General features: G+C 39.8%; 1 protein-coding gene across 2 annotated transcripts in view; it reads left to right on the top strand.

The window, feature by feature from the left end:
* Positions 1 to 3,672: 3,672 nt before the first annotated feature.
* LOC135335772 (uncharacterized) overlaps positions 3,673 to 16,193 on the top strand; it is a 58,990-nt gene continuing 46,469 nt past the window's right edge. For both annotated transcript variants that reach the window (XM_064531321.1, XM_064531322.1), the window contains exons 1-13: positions 3,673 to 3,805; positions 3,943 to 4,276; positions 4,365 to 4,640; positions 5,309 to 5,643; positions 5,795 to 5,939; positions 6,057 to 7,050; positions 7,114 to 7,435; positions 8,582 to 8,680; positions 10,686 to 10,784; positions 11,132 to 11,230; positions 11,516 to 11,614; positions 13,616 to 13,717; positions 15,520 to 15,612. In XM_064531321.1, coding sequence (XP_064387391.1) covers positions 3,952 to 4,276; positions 4,365 to 4,640; positions 5,309 to 5,643; positions 5,795 to 5,939; positions 6,057 to 7,050; positions 7,114 to 7,435; positions 8,582 to 8,680; positions 10,686 to 10,784; positions 11,132 to 11,230; positions 11,516 to 11,614; positions 13,616 to 13,717; positions 15,520 to 15,612 — 2,988 coding nt within the window. In that variant the 5' untranslated portion in view covers positions 3,673 to 3,805; positions 3,943 to 3,951. The remainder of the gene's footprint in view (positions 3,806 to 3,942; positions 4,277 to 4,364; positions 4,641 to 5,308; positions 5,644 to 5,794; positions 5,940 to 6,056; positions 7,051 to 7,113; positions 7,436 to 8,581; positions 8,681 to 10,685; positions 10,785 to 11,131; positions 11,231 to 11,515; positions 11,615 to 13,615; positions 13,718 to 15,519; positions 15,613 to 16,193) is intronic.

The following is a 16,193-nucleotide window of genomic DNA, read 5'->3' on the forward strand; positions in this document are numbered from 1 at the left end:
GTCAGCACTGTAACAACTGTAACACATGTCACCAATGCAACACATGTCACCACTGTAACAACTGTAACACTTGTCACCACTGTAACAACTGTAACACCAGTCACAACTGTAACAACTGTCACATGTCACAACTGTAACAACTGTAACACCAGTCACAACTGTAACACTTGTCACCACTGTAACAACTGTAACACCAGTCACAACTGTAACAACTGTAACACTAGTCACAACTGTAACAACTGTAACGCTAGTCACCACTGTAACAACTGTAACATCTGTCAACACTGTAACAACTGTAACACATGTCACCAATGCAACACATGTCACCACTGTAACAACTGTAAAACCAGTCACCACTGTAACAACTGTAACACCAGTCACAACTGTAACAACTGTAGCACTTGTCACCACTGTAACAACTGTAACACATGTCACCAATGCAACACATGTCACCACTGTAACGCTAGTCACCACTGTAACAACTGTAACATCTGTCAACACTGTAACAACTGTAACACATGTCACCAATGCAACACATGTCACCACTGTAACAACTGTAACACCAGTCACCACTGTAACAACTGTAACACTTGTCACCACTGTAACACATGTCACCACTGTAACGCTAGTCACCACTGTAACAACTGTAACACTAGTCACAACTGTAACAACTGTAACACTTGTCACCACTGTAACAACTGTAACACATGTCACCAATGCAACACATGTCACCACTGTAACGCTAGTCACCACTGTAACAACTGTAACACATGTCACCACTGTAACAACTGTAACATCTGTCAGCACTGTAACAATTGTAACAACTGTAACAACTGTAACACCAGTCACCACTGTAACAACTGTAACGCTAGTCACAACTGTAACACTAGTCACAACTGTAACAACTGTAACACCAGTCACCACTGTAACAACTGTAACACTTGTCACCACTGTAACACTAGTCACAACTGTAACAACTGTAACACTTGTCACCACTGTAACGACTGTAACACCAGTCACCACTGTAACAACTGTAACACCAGTCACCACTGTAACAACTGTAACACTTGTCACCACTGTAACACTAGTCACAACTGTAACAACTGTAACACTTGTCACCACTGTAACAACTGTAACATGTCACCAATGCAACACATGTCACCACTGTAACGCTAGTCACCACGTCACCACTGTAACAACTGTAACACCAGCCACCACTGTAACACTAGTCATAACTGTAACAACTGTAGCACTTGTAACACTAGTCACAAATGTAACAACTGTCACCACTGTAACAACTGTAACACATGTCACCAATGCAACACATGTCACCACTGTAACAACTGTAACACTAGTCACCACTGTAACAACTGTAACATCTGTCACCACTGTAACAACTGTAACACATGTCACCAATGCAACACACGTCACTACTGTAACACTTTAGTCTGGCACCACTATAGACTATAAGTACTATAAGAACTAGTGTTACAGTTGTTGCATGTGTTACAGTGGTGACAAGTGTTACAGTTGTGACTAGCGTTACAGATGTTACAGTGGTGGCATGTTGTTACAGTTGTGACTAGTGTTACAGTTGTTACAGTGGTGACTGGTGTTACAGTTGTTACAGTTGTGACTAGTGTTACAGTTGTTACAGTTGTGACAAGTGTTACAGTTGTTACAGTGGTGACAAGTGTTACAGTTGTTACAGTGGTGACTAGCGTTACAGTTGTTACAGTTGTGACTAGTGTTACAGTTGTTAGAGTGGTGACTAGCGTTACAGTTGTTACAGTTGTTACAGTGGTGACTAGCGTTACAGTTGTTACAGTTGTGACAAGTGTTACAGTTATTACAGTGGTGACTAGCATTACAGTTGTTACAGTTGTGACTAGTGTTACAGTTGTTACAGTGGTGACTAGTGTTACAGTTGTTACAGTGGTGACAAGTGTTACAATTGTTACAGTGGTGATTAGTGTTACAGTGGTGACAAGTGTTACAGTTGTTACAGTGGTGACTAGCGTTACAGTTGTTACAGTGTGACAAGTGTTACAGTTGTTACTAGTGTTACAGTTGTTACAGTGGTGACTAGCGTTACAGTTGTTACAGTGGTGACAAGTGTTACAGTCGTTACAGTGGTGACTAGCGTTACAGTTGTTACAGTTGTGACTAGTGTTACAGTTGTTAGAGTGGTGACAAGTGTTACAATTGTTACAGTGGTGACTAGTATTACAGTGGTGACAAGTGTTACAGTTGTTACAGTGGTGACTAGTGTTACAGTTGTTACAGTTGTGACAAGTGTTACAGTCGTTACAGTGGTGACATGTGTTACAGTTGTTATAGCTGTGACTAGTGTTACAGTGGTGACTAGTGTTACAGTTGTTACAGTTGTGACAAGTGTTACAGTCGTTACAGTGGTGACATGTGTTACAGTTGTTATAGCTGTGACTAGTGTTACAGTGGTGACAAGTGTTACAATTGTTACAGTGGTGACTAGTGTTACAGTGGTGACAAGTGTTACAGTTGTTACAGTGGTGACTAGCGTTACAGTTGTTACAGTTGTGACTAGTGTTACAGTTGTTACAGTGGTGACAAGTGTTACAATTGTTACAGTGGTGACTAGTGTTACAGTGGTGACAAGTGTTACAGTTGTTACAGTGGTGACTAGCGTTACAGTTGTTACAGTTGTGACTAGTGTTACAGTTGTTAGAGTGGTGACAAGTGTTACAGTTGTTACAGTGGTGACTAGCGTTACAGTTGTTACAGTTGTTACAGTAGTCAAGTGTTACAGTTGTTACAGTTGTGACATGTGTTACAGTTGTTACAGCTGTGACTAGTGTTACAGTTGTTACAGTAGTCAAGTGTTACAGTTGTTACAGTTGTGACTAGTGTTACAGTGGTGACAAGTGTTACAGTTGTTACAGTGGTGACTAGCGTTACAGTTGTTACAGTTGTTATAGTGGTGACAAGTGTTACAGTTGTGACTAGTGTTACAGTTGTTACTGTGGTGACAAGTGTTACAGTTGTTACAGTTGTTACAGTTGTTACAGTGGTGACAAGTGTTACCAGTTGTTACAGTGGTGACTAGCGTTACAGTGGTGACAAGTGTTACAGTTGTTACAGTTGTTACAGTGGTGAGTTGTGACTAGTGTTACAGTGGTGACAAGTGTTACAGTTGTTACAGTGGTGATAAGTGTTACAGTTGTTGCAGTTGTTACAGTGGTGATTGATGTTACATTGGTTACAGTAGTGACATAATTATATGTTACACTTAATTATGTGGAATGGAATGTAACCATAATATTGATGACATTATAGAGGCTTAATTATATTCATGAATTGTGACTTTTTATACCAAGGTATAGCCCTTGTCAATCACCCAGACTTGGAGTGCATCCCACCAGAGTTGAAAAAAGTCGATGACGTAGCGCATCATGGATAATCATTTTTTCGACCGTTCCCAATCCCTTCCTATCTCTGAAACATAACAGCATTTGAGAAATGACCGAGTGCATCAGTGCTGGCCTGCATCAACAATATTGTGAGTTGGCCAGAGTGTAGGGTCAGAAATTATCTATGGTCAGAAGGAGGTCAGTAATCATAGGATTGTTAAAATAATGTATAGTTGTAGATCTACCATGCAACATTAACAACTTGAATAACCCCACCCAATAGAAATGATGTCTAGATCAATCAGGAGGTCCTCCCACGCAACATGGTGGATCAAGACTACAACATAATGTGTACATCTGTACGTAGCTGTACATCTAAATAATAAAAAGGCACAATAATTGTATTGTATATCAAGGTGAGAGACTAATATTTCATTAGCTAAATCTGTTAAACATGCATTTAGCATTATATGTGCTGATCTATATCTATAGATGATCACAACAGAAATATAATGTAGATCTACGTGATATTTATGTACATTATATTATGCAGCCAGCGTAAATGGGGATCTCTGTGGAGTTGTGGAGAGCTCGCATTGGGCTGTTCAGTGGTGGGAGGGGATCGCGACCACACAGTAAAGCTCCTTCGACAAAACAACGGCCTCTACACTTCAGTGATACAGTGGGTACTACTGCGAAAGCGGTTCAAGGAGGATTGCTTTTATTGTATATTCTCACATTTCTGAGCTCTCAAGATAAAACTGAATTCCTAAAACGTACAAGAAATGTTGGTCTCCGGGTGATATCGATTGCTGTGTTGCTCCACTCTCTTGCCCACCTCTTGCTGCTAGCTGGAGACGTTGAGAGCAATCCTGGGCCTCAAATGGGTAAGCTTTAATGTTGGCGCCAATTGGACATTATATACATATTCATACAGTGCTCACAACAGCTTCGTTTTGTATTATATAATTCCAGATGAGACAATGACACTTGATGATATAAATGAAGCTCACACTAAACTGCACGACTCTCAGAACAGATGGTTTGAGATTGGACAAGCTCTACATGTTGATGATGTCACACTAGATAGCATCAGAAAGCAGTGTGCTAATGATGACAGCAACTGTCTTCGTGAAATGCTTGCTCACCGTTTGAAAGTAGGGCCTCCTCTAACCTGGAAGGAGTTATTCAACTCAATAGAAAATTTACAGCTAACACAACTTGAGCCTGAGGGGCTACGAACCCAGTCTGGTATGGCAGGAAACATATTTACTTTTAATGTGGTGTGTGTTTGTCTAATACTGAAAAGAAACGGTTCTACTTATAGAGGCATGTTATAGACTAGAAAAGCTATATAGCTTCAAGCTGTGCTTTTGAGATGGCGATGAAGCCTTATTGCACATGCACTTAGCAATAAGTCATTTAAAATACAGTCACATGTCATTGGCTATAACTCAGCAATAAAAATTGTTTACACTGTCTCGCTATTTTGTGTAACGATGCATGTGTTCATGTAGACACTATACTAGCGGGATACACATAATTATTGTTGAGTGTGTCATTCCATACTAGGATCATTTGTCCAACCAGCGAGAACTAATAGTAAACTCAAGTCAACCAAATTGACATACCATACTTGCTGGCCGCATTTCAGGGCGAGTTTTGTGCAGTAAACATCTAGCTAGCAATCCGTGCCAAACCGGGTGGCCATACTTAAGAGAGCCGGAATAGCCAGAGTCCCGTATAATTATTTATCATTACAGCTTCAGGAGGAAGAGCAATTAGACAGGAGAAATCTCTATCAGTTGGAGATGTGTTTTAAAGATACAATCAACATTATTTCACCCATGATTGTATTTATTATGGTTATAATAATGCATGTCATTTAGTCAGTGTATCATATTCCATACTATATATAGGATCATCTGGTCAACCAGTGAATACAGTTCTTCAAGGGCTATTGGACAAATATCAACTCAGTCCTTCTCAAGTCGACCGTCAAATTCAACGAATAGACATACCATTTTTGGCTGCCTATTTTGATAATGTTGAACTCTATGTCGATTTGATGGAATTAACCCCTGGTGAACAAACCGATGTCAAAGGTGCAGAAACTAATCGATTAGCCGTGATCAAGTGCTTGAAACTCTGGAAAGGAAAGAATCCTGCACAAGCGACATTCAAGACGCTTCTGGAGATGTTGGTAAAACTAATAAAGGGAGAGATTGCTGGTCAGATCTGTCAGTACTTGAAAGTGAGTTTGTGTGCACATTTGTATCTTTAGACTTACTACATCGTACTTATGTGTCCCTGGAAGTTGTATGGCTTCATTAGGCATTATGTCAGGGACTTGAGTAAACTATGACGAAGTTATGACTATAATAATGGACTTTGATTGTTTCCAGGATCCAATCAAACGTACATTGCCTAATGACATCACCACGACCCAATCTTCGAAATCAGGGACCTGGACTGAGGATTTAATGAACTCACTTCCAACTCTGTCTAGTACGCAAAAAACATCTGACATACATAAAGAACTTGAAGATGGCAAGCTAGTTCTTATAAGCCATGCATGTGATTGACTATATCCAAGACATTGTACGTATAATTATATATATATATAATACAAAATTAATTGAGCTTCTGAATCACATGCATTCTCAGAATTCAGTATACCAGGAGGCTGTACCCAGGAAGCCCTCTCCTCTGCCAAGTGGTTGCAAGATTCAATAGGAAAAAAGTGTGACATACTCCAACCTGACCACCCAGCTGAGCTAGCAGATGATGGAGACGTCTCTTCGGGAGATGAGTCGTTTCGTTCTGCCGCCGATAATCGTGACATTTTTGTGTGTCCTTACTGCAAAGAGTGTTCTCCACAACAATTCTTCTCTAAAGAAGGTTGCCCCAGGAAGACAAAATCTCTCGAAACTATCTCCCTCTTCCCTTATCTTGACGTTACTGGTCTTGATGATGAAGATGTCAAGTATTTGGAAGAAAAATTGATACTCGATACACGAAAGATTTTTATCAAGTTTTCTGAATTCTCCGTATGTATTCGGAAATCAATTGAAGGACAAGATACCTTAGACAATCTTCGAGATTGTGTATTGAGTGCTGTTCTTCCAAACGATCAAGGTGTGAGTGCACTTGATACTGAGCACAAAGAGATGGTCCTTGCGGCAAAAAGCCTTGCCAGAATATTCTCCATACTTCGAACTTACAACTATATCTCATTTTTGAACTACCAAATCATTGAGCTGCTTATTCAAGACTCAGGTTCTGCTATTGATCACAAAATGCTTGAACGATACCTGGATGATTTAAAAACCTTCTGCCAGAGAAGTGTTTTCGAAGTTCCTCCATCTGCTTTTTCAACATGCAAGTCTCGTAAGACAGCCAAAGTGTTTAAACTCAAATGCACAGAGTCGACATTAACACTAAACGAGGTTATAGTTCTACAAGACAAATTTGCTGAAATCTTAGGTCTGGAATTCAATGCTTTACAACTTTGCTCCGTCAGAAAAGGCTGTGTTGAGTTACACTTCTTGGTTTCCGCAGCTGTTGCTGAGTATATCTTCCCACTGTCCCCTTCTCAAGAGTCGGCACTCAGTGAGATTGGAGCGAGGCTTCTCCCATTTGACAAAAGGGAAAACAAAAGGTACGTAAGTCAGCTTCATAATGTGGTAGTGTAATTAAATTTTATTCTGCTTATGTTTCTCAGGCAAGACGAAGACGAAAACATCGATGCTCAGCCAACCCCCACCCCTCATGAAAATCTGCCCCAGTCATCCCACACACAAGAGCAACAACATATTACAACCGAGGAAAAGAAACCACAGCTATATCCCATATCTAAAGAAAGAGGGCCACGAACAACTGAAGACCTGGATCCTCAACAAACAACCACATCTCAGGAGAAAAAGCTACTTGAACCACCATCCAAACAGGAGGATGGAGAGAGACAACAATCCCCTCTACCTAAGCATTTTTCCCCATCTCTTGGTATATCATGCGATGATATTATGCCCAAGAAAACAGATGAGGTAACATTTTCGGCTTTATATTCTATATCTGAGATCAGGGAAGAATAAGAAAATAGTGCCGTGGGAAAAATAGGAAAGAAAGGCCACTTTAACTGACTACCGTATAGCTGGTTATTTCAAGGCAATAAATTTAGGAGGTTTTCGAGGATTGACCCAGAACACGAAAATTAAGTGCCTCAAAAATTGGTGTTACTGTAGGGGTGTGGTCATTTGAACCGCTATCCTCGAAAATAAAATCCTCGAAAGTGTTTTGTTCGGGCAATCCGCAAAATTTAGTGCCTCGAAAATAACTGCTGATCAGTATTATTTTATAGTACCGTAAGACCTCGATTTAAGGTGACCCTCCAAATATGCGACACCCAGGAGCTTCAGCAATAATTATTGTCTAATAATTACGAAGCCAGAGGTCGCTTCTTTTGGAGGTTGAAAAATTATATTAAAGTCCTGGTGTCGCATATTAGAGGGTCGCGTCTAATTAGAGGTTGCTTTACAGAGTCTAACTTGCCTAGATTTCAGGCCGCTTAAAAATACTGATTTACCCAGAGGGCTACAATCGAGGCTAGGGAGTGGCTACATTTACTAGAACGCGACATTAAAAAATAATTGTCAACGCAGCAGTTACTATTTTTAGAGGTCAGAAAATTGCTGAAGCTCCTGGGTGTCGCATATTTGGAGGGTCGCCTTAAATCGAGGTCTTACGGTACTATAAAATTAATACTGATCAGCAGTTATTTTTAGCAGCTGTTGAACTAGGATATGACATTTTTGGGTGTGATTTGGCAGATAAAATTGGATTACACTTAAAGAGAGCAAAATGCTTCATCATCCTCGAAACAGAATCGCAAAATTAGTCATTAAATTCGAAAGTACTTTTTAGGCGCGGCTGTTGAAATATGACTATATACCTCGCATCCACAGTCAGCTTGACCGTATTTCTCGTCCGGCTACTCCTTAATTGGGGCATATAATTAGAGAGAATTCAGCAGCGCCAAAAATACTTTAAACAAGTCATAATACACAATTTACTCAAGCTCGCCCCATCCATGCATGGCGCTTGCGTGACCTCTAGTAGCTAAATTGGTTAGTAATGTTGTATTAGCTGCGTTGGCAGGTGTGCAATAACAGAACACATGCAATTGTTTATAGGAACTGCAAACTCCACTCCATATTGCCTGTGAGAATGGCCACACTGAGACTGCCCAGTTGCTGATTGACAGAGGAGCAGATGTGAACCAGGAAAATAAGGTGTGTTTTATAGCTAGAGTGAAGTAATAGGATGATTGTACTTGTGCATGACACATATTCATTTTAGTGTTCCTTAACTAGATTTCGTTTGACTTCACTGCTTGCACTGCATTTCATGCGTTCCGGTAAGCTACGCCTACGCTTTCGTGGAGGTCAGCTTGCCCATGAAAATAACGAATATTTGACCCCACGAAAATTACACGCTATACGGTACAGACAAAGAATAGTCACATGTTAGAGCCTGTAGCGGTTGGTTGGCTTCGTGCTTCATGTAATTATAGAGGAGAGGGATTGGAAATGCATGCGTGGACTCAGTACAATTCCAGCCCATCCGTGTTTCGCCTACGCCCACACAATGCTGTAGCGGCAACTGAAGCAAAGCTTTTTTAGAAGGACAGAGAAGTGCCTTGGCCTCAGGGATATTGCACAGGGCTATGCCTGTGAGTACTATGCTCTTAGTACCTAGTATAGTTGTAACCTTAACCTAGCTAGAAGTGTCTACTAAAGGAGTTTCATGAGTTTTTTTTAACTGGTTGAGGATTGTGGGATTTTTCTATCTCTCCAAAAAGAAGTACAGCCTGTTCGAGATTGAAGACAAGTACAGTGGTGTGTTAAGTGTGTTTTGAATGTAGCAACTTTGTGATTTACTCTCCATGGTAGTATTTGCAGACAAATTTATTAACACACTCGTGATTTTCACTTGTGGGATTTTGTGGAAGTGTAGGTGTTGAAGTAGCAAATGTATATAGGCTAGAAGTGACTCTTTAATGTTACTACATGCTATTGTACACTTCATTTGTAGTCATACGAATGGATCGGCAAGTTTTTTGAGGATGAGTTATCAGGGTTCTGTCCAGGAATTTTGAGAGGTGGTTAAAAATGATGGGGGAAAATTTGTCCATGCAGGGGGTGTGTACGGGAAGGGGGACACACAAATTTGAGCACGCATGTGTTGTAAGCCATGTAAGTATATACAGCTGAAATAATTATATATGTACATTGTTGTACTTGCATCAGTACAGTATGGTGCTATACTAAGATTTCTTCATCACAGGGTCATAATCAGTATACTTGGAAGTATTAACTGCATGCACCCAGTTGCTCACTCTCTAGCTTGTCTTTCCCTTATCAGGTAGTCCAACTCCCTGTTTTAAGGCAGAATATAGCTTCAATTAGTCATGCGCAGTAGAGTTTAATTAATAGTTAGCTCACATCAAGACAGTAAAACTGGTAAGCGAAGACTAGCAGCTAAACTGGACTAGCCAGTACTTGTAGAATGTAAAGCAGTGGTCGGAATAGCTAAGTGGTGGTCGGAAAATATCTAGTGGTGGTCGCAGCTTTACCTAAACAACCACTGTAGGCAGAACCCTGAGTTATGAGAGAATAAACGACGGAAGTGTCAGTTAGAAAACCCAAGGTAACTGTTATCTCAAACTGATATTGTTTTTAATCTCAGATTGTGTGCATCTGGTGATGCTTCTTCAGGGTATACATCGGCTGACTGTAGCACGTTCACTGAACCACTACCAAAGAGGAAATCGCATCATTTCTGTCTTTACATCACGAGTGCAAACATACAATAATTATTTTAAAATGTTTGAATTTTTTTATTTTATGATCTAGATCTATAAAAGAGGAGTTAACATGTTCTTGAACTTCTATTACACTGTGTCTGATCCCACTGTAAACTCTTTCATACAATGGCGAAGAGCTCCTCTAATACTAACTTTTGAAACACGAATGGAAGCTAGTATAGCCTAACTTGATCCTAGTAGCCTTCCTGCCTGTCTCATATATCTTTCTGCTAGTCAGTAGTAGCCTTCCTCCTGTCTTTTAGCTGTTCAAGATAAATTTCCGAAAATTATCATAGGACAAAGGTCAATTTCATGTGACAGAGGCAGGAAAGGAGGAGATATAACCGTGACACGGATGGGCCGGGCATCTACGTATGCGTTTTCAATCCCTCTCCTCTATAATCTATGATGTAATCTATAAATTTATACAGGTAATGGAAACTCCACTCCATGCTGCTTGTGAGAATGGCCACACTGATACTGCCCAGGTGCTGATTGACAGGGGAGCAAATGTGAACCAGCAAAGTCAGGTATGTTATACGTATATATAAAGCAATGGATGAACGCTTAGGCATGTACATGCCATATTTAAAGTATGAGTATCGAATGTTGCCAGTGTTGATCACTTCGCTAAAATATAGCATCTATACCCATGCATATTTAATTGTGTGACATTACGATCGTTGTCATAGCTATAGCACAAAAAGCCAGAGATCGAATGTATGTGTCTCTTTCTGCAAATTTGGCTTATTTTAAATCACTCGCAAAACATTCTATAGTAATACGATATAATATATCGTATTATATACACAATTTAATTATCATGGCTATACACTCTATTATAGTGTATAGCCATGATAATTAAATTGTGTTACAGTATGGGGACACTCCACTTCATGGTGCCTGTGAGAAAGGCCACACTGATACTGCCCAGTTGCTGATTGACGGGGGAGCAAATGTGAACCAGCAACGTCAGGTATGTTATACGTATATATAAAGCATGCAATTGAAATGTAGGATGAACGCTTAGGCATGCATGTACATGCCATATTTAAAGTATGAGTATCAAAATAATGTTGCCAGTGTTGATCACTTCGCTAAAATAGCATCTATACCCATATTTAATTGTGTGACATTACGATCGTTGTCAGAGCACAAAAAGCCAGAGATCGAATGCATGTGTCAAATCTTTCTGCAAATTTGTTAAATCACTCGCAAAACATTCTATGTGTATAGCCATGAGAATTAAATTGTGTTACAGTTTGATAACACCCCACTTCATATTGCCTGTGAGAAAGGCCACACTGAGACTGCCCAGATGCTGATTGACAGGGGAGCAGATATGAACAGAAGGAACTACGTACGTACCTTAATGTTACAATTATAAACAGGTACTAATTTTAGCGAATTTGTAATTAACGCTAAATTAACGCTAAATAAAGTCTGCGCTAATAATGCAAATTATGAATAAATATATCCTGTTTTCATGCGGTTGCTAGGATATGGCCAGGGGATAACTAGGATAATTCCCTCTGATATTTCTCCAGACATGTTTGCTACAAGATCATGTAGATAATATTGTCTACTTTTATTTAATTTGTGCAGGTTGCCACATAATTATAGCAATGTTTGGTTGCTTTACTGCAGTAGAAACTACTGTAGCTAGATTTAAGTAAAAGATAGTGAAGAGATGATAGTGAGGCACTTGATAAGAGATTCTCAAGCTAGAGAGCTAGTGCAGTCCAAGTGCTAGTGGAAGCCTGTGAGCCTTGGCACTGCACTGCGCACTGTCTGGCTCCAGCTCTGTGTGTATGGGTGGCTGTATAGCAGTTTGTGAGGCTTTAGTCATGGAGGAGGAGTCAGAGCGGGGCTCAGAGTGTTTCCTAGATCAGCATTTCTTTGACAGCATGGCAATAAAGAACTCCGGTGTCGAACGGTAAGCAATAGTACCTGTAGCTAGCTAGCTATTGACAGAGCAAGCTTCTCCTCAATGCTTTCTTTTACTTTCTGATAGTTTGAACGTGAGTTACCATGGTAGAGGAGTAAATGTGCAATTATAGCTAGCCAATCACATAGGATATATAACACTCATACTATGGTTGCTGTAGGGATTTATGGCAACGTAAACCACACCTCGCCCTCGGGATCCGCCCTCGTGCTTGGTGGGTTTACTGCCATAAATCCCTAGAGCCATAGTATAACTATAACTGAAAATGCATGAGAATATGCTAAGCAAGCAAACCCTCTTTTTACAAAATTGTGCTATTGCAGCTAATGAATTTGCTACAAATCCACCACAATTAGCATCCTAAAAACAGAGAAATATCTAAAAACGATTACCTGTCTCTATAATAGTAACCTTAGGAGAAAAATACAATGGAAAGAGTATATTCGGTCATGCAACATCTAAGACTTCTTCTTTATTTCTTCCATGTTTCCTGTATATAAACTAACTTCTGAGCTACTTGTATATATCAGCAATGGCAATAGTGGAACTATCTAACAGCAATAATATCATAGTTAGTGAGCCCCCTTCATTCAAGCAATAAAAAGCAGCTTGGACAGAGATAGAAAGTTATGCCGTAAAGTATATACTGTGCTGAGCGAGTATAATGAATACAAACCACATTCAATCTTGATGGATTTGTTTTCTTGGTCACTGATACTTCTGGTACAGGTGGGGACTCGACATGCTCCTCATATACGTAACTTAACGTCTTTTTAGTTGGGTATAATCCACACACATGCATGCATGCAGTCTGCTATGTCAGCAAAAATGAATATTACTGACCAACCAAAAGCCAAGTGGCTTTGATTTTACCTGCATACAATGCTAAGAAAGGGGAAATCAATAATAGTTTGTAGTGTAGTCACAGCCTTTTTGTAGAAGGTATACACAAAAGTCACTATATAATTATAGTAGATAATACATAAGAGCGTTACCGGTATATGTACCGTATAGCAGGTATATTTCGAGGGTATAAATATTTGTGGTTTTCGCTGATCAAGCGTCTACCGCAAACATTTATACCCATGAATTTAATATCGCATGCATGCATGCATGCTGCAGAAAGGCTGCTATTCCACAAAAACCTTTCTAACGGTCATTCCTCGAAAGTTATACCCTTAAAATATACCCGCTATACGGTATATATATGGCTTGGAAGCGCAGTTTTTTACGTGCACAATGCTTTTTAATCATGCACATGCCATGGATGTTCAGTCCAGTACAAGTGGTGTATGAGGAGCTGTGAATTAAGGAATGTATACGCTTTTCTCTCTTTTATCTATGACGTATATTATGTTAATTAGCCTGTAGCAGTTTGTTTGCTTCATGCTGTGCATGTCAATTTTGCTACAGATAGATAGGACTCCATTCCATGTTGCCTGTGAATATGGCCACACTGGGACTGCCCTGATGCTGATTGACAGGGGAGCAGATGTGAACCAGCAACATGGGATGGTATGTTACGTACAAAGCAGATGAATGCTTAATTGGGCATGCATGTACATGCATAAATGGGGTGCCGTTTGTGTCAAAATCCAAAGAGAGTCGATGTTATGAAACGTAGTCGACGTTATAAAGGTCGATGTTTTATAAAGGAGTCGATGTTTACCAAGAGTCGACATCATAAAGGTCAATGTTTACAAGAGTCGACGTCATAAAGGTCGATGTTTTGCCGTTTGTGTCCAAAATTATTATGAAACGGAGTCGACGTTATAAAAGAGTCGATGTTTTAAAAAGGAGCCGATGTTATGAAACAGTCGATGTTATAAATAAGTTGTTTACCATAACATTATTAGTAGGCCTATTCTGTGTTTTCTAGTAAGTCGATCTTTTAATTACTAATACAATTTAACGTAAACTGGAGAGTAGAGTCCAGTATAGGGCTAGGAGGAGTGGGGCTGCACAGGGCTAGCTAACTTTAGTTCATTAGGTCACTCATTGGGTTTCTTCAGTCTGTTCTGTACAGCACACCATGCTCCAGCTCCCACTCTCCAGCAAGTTTACCGTTAATTTAAAATTAAATCGTATTTAGTAAAGGTCGACTTACTACAAAACACAGTATAGGCCTACTCTAATGTTACAGTAAACATCGACTCTTTTATAACGTCGACTCATTTCATAACATCGACTCTTTTTATAACGTCGACTCCGTTTCATAACATCGACTCTTTTTGGATTTTGACACAAACGGCACCCCATACATAATTATATTTGCGTGTCGTCACATTTTTTTCTGCTTATTTTAAAAAGTTCTTGACTCGCAAAACATTCTAGTAATATGGTATATATGTGTATATAGCCATAATGTGTTACAGACAACACACTTTATGCTGCCTGTGAGAAAGGCCACATTGAGACTGCTCAATTACTGATTGACAGGGGAGCAAATGTGAACAGCAGTGGCGTAGCCAGGATTTTGGGAACGGCAGTGCTCAAATCAGTTGAGCAGGGCCAGACTGGAATTTTACCTAAAAAAAGGTCATCACTTTTCCTCAGCAGTCAGCATGCGCATTAGATGGCCCTGCCCTTATTTTGATTGATAGAGCACAAAAGGGGGGGGCTCCAGCCCCGTGAGCCCCCTCTGCCTACGCCACTGAACAGAGGGAACTATTGCACCTTAATGCTATATTATTAAACGTGTACTAATTTTAGCGAATTTGTAAATCAACGCTAAATTAACGCTAAATTAAGTCCTAGCTAATAATAAAACGCATTAAAAAAAATTGAAAATGTACTTTTAAGAGTATGCTATCTGTATCTGACTCCATTTAACCATACTGGTCATATAGAGATGTAGAAAGTTCTGCCGTAAAGTACTGTGCCGAGCAAATAATGAATACAAATCACATTTAATCTTGATATACGTAACTTAATATATTTTTACAATACACACACATGCATGCATGCATGCAGTCTGCTATGTCAAAACCTGCTTACTATACGGCAAAAATGAGTATTACTGACCAACCGAAAACCGACTGGCTTTGCTTTTATTTGCATACAATGCTCAAAGTGTAGCCGAAAGAAAATATATACGTATATAATTATGGCTTGAAAGCGCAGTTTTTTATGTGCACAATGCTTTTTGATCATGCACATGCCATGGATGTTCAGTCCAGTACAAGTGTACGAGGAGCTGTGAATTAAGGAGTGTATATACGTTTCTCTCTTGTATCTATGACGTATATTTAATTTATGTTAATTAGCCTGTATAGCAGTTTGTTCGCTTCATGCTGTGCATGTCAATTTTGCTACAGATAAAGCAGACCCCACTCTATGTTGCCTGTGAGAATGGCCACACTGGGACTGCCCAGTTGCTGATTGACAGGGGAGCAGATGTGAACAAACGGGTATGTTACGTATAAAGCAGATGAATGCTTGCACATAATTATGTATTATATGCATGTGTGTTGTCAATGGCTTATAAAGAAAAGTTGGCATGCAACTCACTATCTATATCCTGTAGATACCCAGCAAAATTCATATCAGAGGCAGGTATAAATAGAATCCAGTACTGGCAAAAGTTAATTCTCTGCATCTAAAAAAACATTTTGTGTTGGTACGTGGAAGGCCTAAAAATTGTAACCGCAAGAATTTTGCTGAGTCTAAGAATAGCCGCTTACTAAGGCAATGGAAGCACCGCGGCCTGCGGCCGGCGGGTGCATGTTGATGCCTCGGTGGAGGTGATAGCATTAATTAATTTGCTGCACGCACAGAATCACAGGGAAATTCATCGACCGTTAAAAACGATCAATACCAAAAGTTCAAGTCTAGGCATCAGCACAGCAGAGCCTTGCAACTGTCTTAATTCTCACTCTTACAGCTACCAATAGCTAACGTTCTAGTGCAGAGCTAACTACTAAGTATAGAGTAGCAACACTTGATAAACAAGTTTGGCTTCTGAAAAGGCTGCAATGATGTTTAAGGTAGT

Source organism: Halichondria panicea, chromosome 5, assembly GCF_963675165.1.
Source record: "Halichondria panicea chromosome 5, odHalPani1.1, whole genome shotgun sequence".
NCBI classification, from domain to species: domain Eukaryota; kingdom Metazoa; phylum Porifera; class Demospongiae; order Suberitida; family Halichondriidae; genus Halichondria; species Halichondria panicea.